A 9,311-nucleotide genomic window follows, 5' to 3' on the forward strand; every position below is an offset into this window, starting at 1 on the left:
AGTAAGGGCGCCTGTCTCTTGGTGCCCCGCTATCCCAGGAATGTAGGCCTATATAGAACACATTAGTCCTAACCGTCTCAAGAGAGGAAGTCAGCAGAGACACACACACACACACACTGCCTGCAGCGTTATCTGCGTCTCTTTCTGGCAAGTTGTCATCGTCGCTTTCTGACAAGCTGTCAGTGTAGAAAAACGGACACACACACACACACACACACACACACACACACACACACACACACACACACACACACACACATACATGTGTTGTGTGTTGATGTGGTCTCAGTTCTACCCGAAGATCGGTTTATGAGTTCTGAGCTCGCTCCGTAATGGGGAAGACTGGCTGGGTGACCAGCAGGCGACCGAGGAGGTGAATTACACACACACACACACACACACACACACACACACACACACACCCGGTAGCTCAGTGGTTAGAGCGCTGGCTTCACAAGCCAAAGGACCGGGGTTCGATTACCCGGCCGGGTGGAGATATTTGGGTGCCTCCTTTCACGTGTAGCCCCTGTTTACCTAGCAGTGAGTGGGTACTGGATGTAAATCGAGGAGTTTTGACCTTGTTGTCCCGGTGTGTGGTGTGTGCCTGGTCTCAGGCCTATCCGAAGATCGGAAATAATGAGCTCTGAGCTCGTTCCGTAGGGTAACGTCTGGCTGTCTCGTCAGAGACTGCAGCAGATCAAACAGTGAAACACACACACACACACACACCGCGTAGTGTAGTGGTTAGCACGCTCGACTCACAATTGAGAGGGCCAGGTTCGAGTCCCGGGGCGGCGAGGCAAATGGGCAAGCCTCTTAATGTGTGGCCCCTGTTCACCTAGCAGTAAATAGGTACGGGATGTAACTCGAGGGGTTGTGGCCTCGCTTTCCCGGTGTGTGGGGTGTGTGTTCTGGTCTCAGTCCTACCCAAAGATCGGTCTATGAGTTCTGAGCTCTCTCCGTAATGGGGAAGAATGGCTGGGTGACCGGCAGGCGACAGTGGTGAATTAATTACACACACACACACACACACACACACACACACACACATTTCGGAAAAAAAAAATGCTTTAAACCCACTTTCTTAAATAAGCAAAAGGTTCTTTATTGTTTTATGATTGTACATAGAAATAGAAAGGTATTTTCAGGGAACAGTCCGGATGAGAAATCCACAGACAGAGAAGACCATTTTCTAATCCCATGCTCAAGCTTCTTTTTCCGGAGGTGTGATGAACTTGGTGGGGACAAAACCCAAGGTGCCTTCAATGGTCCTCACCAGACTCCACTCCTTGCTACCACCCTCCATCACCACCACTGCCTGCCCCGCCTTCAGACACACCTCGCTTCCGCTCTGCAACATAACGCTCTCAAGTTTCATCCGTAAAGAATATTTATTAACGCTAAACTTTTCTCGCTCCTCAGTTGTTCATTCGTTTACTTTCTTCTCACTTACTTATACGTTAATTTGTTTAATCTTGACACTGACCTTGGCTAAGTCTACTTAAAAAAAGGCAATATTGGTTACAAAGTACAAACACACACACACACACACACACACACACACACACACACACACACACACACACACACACACACACACACACACACACACACACACACACACACACACACACACACACACACACACATACACACACACAGCAGAAGACCGAGGTGAATTACACACACACACACACACACACACACACACACACACACACACACACACACACACACACACACACACACACACACACAGCAGAAGACCGAGGTGAATTACACACACACACACACACACACACACACACACACACACACACACACACACACACACAGCAGGATACCGAGGTGAATTACACACACACACACCGCGTAGTGTAGTAGTTAGCACACTCGGCTCACACCCGAGGAGGCTCGGGTTCGAGTTCCGAGCGCGGCGAGGCAAATGGGCAAGTCCTACCCGAAGATCAGTCTATGAGCTCTGAGCTCGCTCCGTAATGGGGAAGGCTGGCTAGGTGACCACCAGACCGTGCAGTGGTAAATTACACAGAGAGAGAGAGAGAGAGAGAGAGAGAGAGAGAGAGAGAGAGAGAGAGAGAGAGAGACTACAACGTACCCTCGCAGCGAATTTATACAACGCTCGGGCCTTCCTGACGGGGACGGGACTGTCCTCACCGCTGTCCTCGCTGCCTGCTGACACTTCTGAGGGAAACAAGCATATCTAATCCTCCGTCGCGTATACTGGTTCAAATAGACCGATGATTAGATACAAAAATACACTGATTTCAACACACCACTTTCTGCTTTTCAGTTTTATAGACACTAACCCGTTATGGTGGAGCGAGCTGAGGAGTTGAGAGTGGAGTGGGCTGAATTGAGTGTGGAGCGAGCTGAGGAGGTGGGGGTCATTCCGGCAGGAGGGCGCGGCACAGGGGAATACACGAGAGGAATGGGTTGCGTCTGGCAGGTTCTATGCTGAGAGACCCATGCTGCCACCTCCTCCCCGACGTCCACCTGCAGCAGCGCTGTCCTCAGGGCGTCCTGGTGCTGGGTGAGGTAATGGCACCTGAGTCACGCTCACCTACTGTACCTACTTGGACTCACTGAAGATAACATCGCATTTTTAAGTAATACACATTCTCCAGCATTTCAGTGTCATCCGGCAAATCTTAAAAAGTCTCTATCAGAAGTCATTGGGGTTTTGAAGAGTTTTTTTCCTTTTTTCTCGTGGTAATTTATTTAACAAGTACTCTTCATTATTGATGGGAGAAAACAAAAAACATAACAAGAATCCAGCAAATCATCTCTGTGGCTTTTGGAAATGTTACTAAACTTTTACAAAACACGCTTGAAAGACCATTGACTTCCACAACACCCTGCAAAAAAGTTAGATGAGATATGACGCCGGAAGATTTCAGAACATGGGTTTAACAGTAAAGTACAGAAGGGCGGCGCCTCACCTGGTCAATGTGGACGGCCAGAAGGGAGCAGACGTTCGCCACAGCCCAGAAGGAGTCCCGCACCAGCCTCACTCGCGTCTCCTCCACGTCCTGCCCCCAACACACGTCACGTCTCACACACTATCCTTACTGCCAGCCACATAGTCACTTGTTGGCGTGCTGCTTCAAACTCAGGCAACGACACACTACCCGCACCACCACTCTAAGACATTTCTCCACTTGGATATGAGTATTTCCTCTCCAAACACATTCTTGTTCACCTTTCACTCATATTCTGGAGACGCCATATAATACCATTCTTGTGTCACTGTATCAGCTATTCCTTACTCATTCATCCATCGACTATTAACGTAACATGACAGAAAACATAAGTACTAATAGCTTTGGTCAATGTTTCGTCACCATACTCGTAGGATAGTTTGTTACATCCAAGGCAAGAAATGAGCACATGGAGCAATATTACAGAAAATCTCAAAGAAAAAAATCTGTCAGGAAAAAAAAAATGTCCCAGGGCAAAGAGGATATTTCTCTATGGTGCAAAATGTTTGTGAGGGAAACATGACCATGTCCCTCTTCCATTGTGCATCTTCACACTGAACATTATTAGCCTAAAAGTATAAGGAAAAATACATTCCCCTAGGTATTGAAGACGCGTGAGAAAACATGAAAGATCCTCCAGGAAAAAAATCAGATTAAATCTAAAACATTTCATACTAACATGCTGACTTGTGCCTTGTATCATGGTGTTATTAATCAGCGTAATTAAGCTATCCTCTCAACGAGTATAATCTCATTCTCTCTCTCTCTCTCTCTCTCTCTCTCTCTCTCTCTCTCTCTCTCTCTCTCTCTCTCACACACACACACACACACACACACACACACACACACACACACACACATAACCATGTGAGCGACAAGACAGCCCTGACCTGCAGCGTCCTGAAGGCGGAGGAGGCGATGGAGCACCACGACTCCACGGCAGTGTTGTGAGCTTTCACCGTCTCCTTGTGCTGGCTCTCCGCTTCCTTCAGGGCCTCTGCCGCACGCTCCTCCGCCTGGCACGCCTGAAAATAATGCTATTATTCTTACTATTTTTATAAACAATGCTCCAGTACCCTATTTCTATGGTCTTAATATTTCTATGCTCATATATTTTTTTCCCCTCTCTTTATTTTTGTATCATTCACACCTGTTCTCACAAGTACGTCATCTCTCTCCTTATTCTTCATCTTCATATCCCTCACTTCCTACACTCATGTTATTTCTATTCCTGTTCTCATCTTTTTCATCCTTCGGTTCGCACACTCACCTTGTCCCTATCTCGTTCCTTCACCTTGGCGTCGGGTCGGCACTCCAGATTCAAGCGGTGGGTCTCTGCGTCTACCAGGTCCCTCATCTTGTGCTGCGGTGGGGAGGAATTGGAGGAGTTAACATACAAGCCAATATTCAGAAATGCTTTGCTCTCTCATCACGACTATATTATTATTATTAGAAGAAGAAGAAGAAGAAGAAGAAGAAGGAGAGAGAGAGAGAGAGAGAGAGAGAGAGAGAGAGAGAGAGAGAGAGAGAGAGAGAGAGAGATATTAACATTACCTGCGCATTCCGGCGGGCATGCTGAACGCGCCGCACTCCTTCCTTCACTTGTTGCTGGCGCTTCCTGCAAGACAGACCACCGCACAAATAAGACATGTGTATCTCAAAGTGGAAGCCTTCTGTCTGAAACATGCAACACCGTAACAAATAAACCGCTTTCACTGTGATAACAACAACAATAACAACAGCAATATCAATAACAACAACAACAACCCGTATATACTCAAGCTAGGGCGTGTTGAGATCGCAGAAGCAAAGAAAAATAAAGTATATAAATGAGCATGAAATAAGAACAATATAAGGAATGTATACATATAAACGTAATAACTATATAAAAGTAAGTATATGAACAAGTAAAAGGAAAACATAGTGTATTATATAAGAAGAAAAGAAGTACTGTATAAGGAGATTTAGGTACCTATATGGAAAATACATATATAAGGAAATTATAAAGAAATTTAAGAGATAATTATAAAATATATAAGAAATATGACTCATTACGTTTTAATAAATCTTAACTTTAAGAAAGATGAATATATGGAAATGATTAACCAAGGGAAAAAATAAGAGTGCGAATGTTTGACGATATAATAAACATAAGGGGGAATTAGGTATACGTTTAATGGAAGTATCAGTAGGGCACTCACTTGATATCTTCCGTGGCACGCCGGCGGGAGAGTCTGGCGTCCGTCAGGTGATTGGACAGCTGATTGGCCTGCGAGGTGACCGCCGCCGCTGCATCCGTGGCGTCCTGCCCTAATGCTTCCACGCCATCCCGCGCCGTCACCAGGGAGTTCCTCAGTTCCCTGGGAAAGGCTCAGCGTCAGGACAAGATGTGACTGTGGTGGCGACGATGTATTCTTAAGCGTCAGGAAATTACAACGTTCTTATTTTCTTATATAATGAAGTAGATATTTATATTATTTACTCGCGTATCAATCTTACATTCTTCAAAGTTTACTGTGTGTTAGAAAGTATGGGTATGTGTAGAGAACATGATAAAATTGCAAAGACTCACTCATTTGCTCAATCACTCGAGACCACTCACACTCATTCATTCATTCTCTTCTCCATTCTTGAATTCTTTCACATTTTCAGTTACTCTTCTGTCTCCCACCTTACTCCAGTGTCTCCTCCCTATTATTGTTTCTCCTACAAACTGTTTTTTTTATTTTCTATTTTCTTTTATTCTTGAATTCCTCTCCATCTACAGGTACGTTCCCTCATTTCAGTCTTTTTTTTTTAGTTACGAGAATGTCTCCTTCAATCCCTCCTTCCTTCTCTCCTCCCTTTCTCCCTTTCTCCTTTCCTTCCTCTTCGGATTTCAGAATTGCTAAGTGACCAAGTTGTTGTGGTGTCATTAATCAGTTTATCAAATAGTCAAACAATAATTTACTCACTTAATCAGTCACACATTCAATCAACCTCCCTTACCCATGTTCCAGATCTGGCAGCGTCGAGCTCTTGGCTACCCGGACCAGCGTCTTCCCAAACACGTCCAGCGCCGCGGCCCTACAGCACACATTAACAGGTAAAGCTCGTGAATCACTTAATGTATGCGATCAAAGAGAATATAATGTATCAATCTACAAATGAATAAATAAAATGTTGTTTAATGTTAAAAGTATTCCTAAATTTCAACATGTCATTAAAGTACATCCGTAGAGTTAAAGCTGTTATTATAGTAGACCAGTAGTGTTAGAAGTGTTACTGAAGCATTGATTCAAAATATATTACTGAAGTAGATCACTGAACAGAAAACATTACACTGCAAGCAGGACACAGAGGGAATGAGGGGTTCACAAGACTCACGAGCTACACTGACACTTGTTTCATGAAGTCAACACAGGTGGAGGTGACCTTGGCAGCCTCCTTCGTTCTCTGACTCACAACCTCCCACCCGCCGAAGTCTCCCACCTCCACATTCTAGCAGATAGACAACGTGTGGATGAGTGTGAGAGCATGCAAAATAGAAATGTAGGTCAATAAACAAATAAATAAGTGGACTGAGACAGCCCAAACAGTTTCATACCTAAAGTCCAAGTTAATGGGATTTAAAGGTCCTAAGCCATGCTAAAAATCTACAAAAAAAAAAAAAAAAAATAGATAATAAGAAAAAAGAATTCAGAGTGAGTGAGTCATAAGTGTCGTGAAGTCAAGTGACACTGAGATTTACGAGATGAGTAAGACCCCACAACACGTGTTCTGAAATAACAGCGTACGTCACGCCATTGGTTCGTTTTGTTGTATTTCCCATAAATGCCAAGAAAAAAACTAACTTTTCATAAAACTTGTCACATATGAATAAGGTAAATAAGTCCCAACGCTTCAAATATGCACTGCGCTGCTGAATTTACTGTCTTTTGCTGTGTTTGTATCGTGAAGAAATGTGAAAACCTCGGCAGAAAATGTTTGGTGTGTGTGTGTGTGTGTGTGTGTGTGTGTGTTTATAATGCATAACGATAACTATTGGTATACTTTTGTTTGAAAAATATTAATTAAATTCTGTCAATTCACTGCCTAAGCATAACTGACTTAAAAAAGATGTATTTCATTACACTACTGACCCAAAACTCCTCAGCGAAATCTCCGATGGATCCCATGATGAAGGAGGAGGGGCGCGTGGACACCATTGGTGGGAGGCTTGGTGGGGATCCTGCAGACACGACCCGGCTCAATCCTCTGCTTGGAAACTGAAAAAAAAAAGCAACATTGGCGATTCATTAAGTTTACTTGATAAAACATATATTTGATACATTGCTAAGTGTTGACATACTGCTACTACTACTACTACTACTACTACTACTAGTACTACTACTACTATGTTTATCAAAAGAAGAAAAGGAAATTATGATGACGACGATGACGATTATGATGATAAAATAAGATAGAGAATTAAGCCAAAATAATCACAGTTCATCACCACCCATCACCTCCGTCACTACCTACTACCTCCATGACTATCCACCTCTCTCTCCACCGCACACAATCACTGACTGCTGCGCCACCATTCATTGCGCCCATTACCATCGTGACAGGTGTAGTGTGTCACCGCCCATCACCGCTCGCCCGCCAAAGACAAACACCCATGGATTAATGAGGCGCTGTCAGACTACGGTTTAATGTTGTCTATATAGCGCACCTGTTGGGGAAACCATGAGTAGTAGTAGTAGTAGTAGTAGTAGTAGTAGTAGTAGTAGTAGTAGTAGTAGTGGTGGTGGTAGTGATGGTGGTGGTAATGGTATGGGTAGAAGGAAGAGGAAGAGAAAGAGAATTAAAACGTCTATGAAGATAAAAAAAAAAAAAAAAAATAGGGAATGAAGTAATTGTAACCAAGACAATAATATCAATAACTGTAACAGTGTATCTCGCTTGTACATTTTTACCCATCACCAAGTTACTAGGCTGAACAAGAGCAAACGTCACACCGAAGTTATGCAGAAGATGAAAGCTAACACTCGAAGAAAACGAGTGACAAGAATGTTCGCCAGGGGTAAAATTAAGCTAATGTATGTTAAGAGCCTCGAGGCGTCTAGCGCGGGACGGGGCGGAGTTGTGGCAGTAAAGCAGAGTATGCAGAAAGGTGTGGTGCGGGGCGAGCTGGGAGACGGGGCGCGGCGGTGCTGGGCGGAGCAGTGGGCTTGCTTAGGAATAGCAGCTCACGACCTTCGAGTTAATAATAATAAGAAGAAGCGAGACGATAGCAATTAGAGCCCAGCTTCGTGCGTACATCTGCTTGTGTCTTGCCTTGCTGCTTGGAGAGTGTTGTCTCTTCTAGCTGTATAACTGATGGGGACTTGCGAGAGTGAGGAATGTTACTGGTTTTCATTTCTGCTATCCATCACTGAATTTTGTAATGATGAATACTCCGGGAGAAGCACAAGAGAGGTGAATATGATGAGAATGGACACTGGGGGTACTGAATGAGTTTTTAAATAGTGTTCCTTATGGTTCACGCGTTTTGTCTCTCTCTCTCTCTCTCTCTCTCTCTCTCTCTCTCTCTCTCTCTCGTGTCCAAGTTCATCACGCGACAAAAAAGCGAGGCGGTCGGAGGGTTCGTCTGGCAGCAGCAGTACTCGACGCTAATACAAGTGGCCTTCAAAAACCGCAAGTAAGAACCGTGACCGTAGATAGACCGGATATGAAAAGACGGTAAGAAAAAGAAAATAAATAAAACTAGGTAATAGAGATAGAAAAATAAATAAATAAATGGACAGATAGATAGATAAATGGATAGTACAGTATTGTATAGCAATGGTGAGGTAAGCAGAAAGAATTAGTATAGTAGTTTGTGACAATGAAAGCAGCCGCTGTTTTCACTCATGACTAAACAGTGAAGGACGCTCTGGGAAGGGAAGGAAGGCTATGTCTAATATTGTCCACTGCCGCGACACAAGCTAATTCGGCTTGAGGAAAGATCGAGCGAGTTTGCTTCCTATACTGAGCTGAGCAGCAGTTAAGAGTTACCAGCTAAACAATACATAAATAAGGTTACTTCCTACACACACACACACACACACACACACACACACACATACACACACACACACACACACACACACACACACACACACACACACACATACAGAAGTAAGAAAAATAAAAAAAATAAAGAAAGAGGGAAGAAACGAACAAAAAAAAAAACAAGGAAATGGAAAATGGCACAAGCAAACAAACATGACCTCGGATATCAGCCAAAACAATGAAACTCACCAGTAGAACGGTAGACAAACACCAGACAGGCATGAATCAGTACTA

At 43.9% G+C, this 9,311-nt stretch overlaps 1 protein-coding gene across 5 annotated transcripts in view; it reads right to left on the bottom strand.

Annotated features, from left to right (window-relative positions):
* Positions 1-1,084: 1,084 nt before the first annotated feature.
* Positions 1,085-9,311, bottom strand: part of LOC123516222 (proline-serine-threonine phosphatase-interacting protein 2-like) — an 11,414-nt gene continuing 3,187 nt past the window's right edge. For 2 of the 5 annotated variants that reach the window (XM_045275434.1, XM_045275433.1), the window contains 11 exons: positions 7,121-7,246; positions 6,379-6,479; positions 5,988-6,065; positions 5,201-5,359; positions 4,554-4,617; positions 4,270-4,362; positions 3,890-4,024; positions 2,961-3,050; positions 2,328-2,547; positions 2,117-2,202; positions 1,085-1,351 (listed from right to left, as the gene is read on the bottom strand). In XM_045275434.1, the coding sequence (XP_045131369.1) occupies positions 1,205-1,351; positions 2,117-2,202; positions 2,328-2,547; positions 2,961-3,050; positions 3,890-4,024; positions 4,270-4,362; positions 4,554-4,617; positions 5,201-5,359; positions 5,988-6,065; positions 6,379-6,479; positions 7,121-7,186 (1,239 nt within the window). In that variant the 5' untranslated portion in view covers positions 7,187-7,246 and the 3' untranslated portion in view covers positions 1,085-1,204. Of the gene's footprint in view, positions 1,352-2,116; positions 2,203-2,327; positions 2,548-2,960; positions 3,051-3,889; positions 4,025-4,269; positions 4,363-4,553; positions 4,618-5,200; positions 5,360-5,987; positions 6,066-6,378; positions 6,480-7,120; positions 7,247-9,266 lie in introns of all 5 variants that reach the window. The other 3 variants (XM_045275432.1, XM_045275431.1, XM_045275435.1) reach the window with 3 other exon arrangements.

The sequence above is a fragment of the Portunus trituberculatus genome, chromosome 40 (genome assembly GCF_017591435.1).
Source record: "Portunus trituberculatus isolate SZX2019 chromosome 40, ASM1759143v1, whole genome shotgun sequence".
Lineage (NCBI taxonomy): Eukaryota > Metazoa > Arthropoda > Malacostraca > Decapoda > Portunidae > Portunus > Portunus trituberculatus.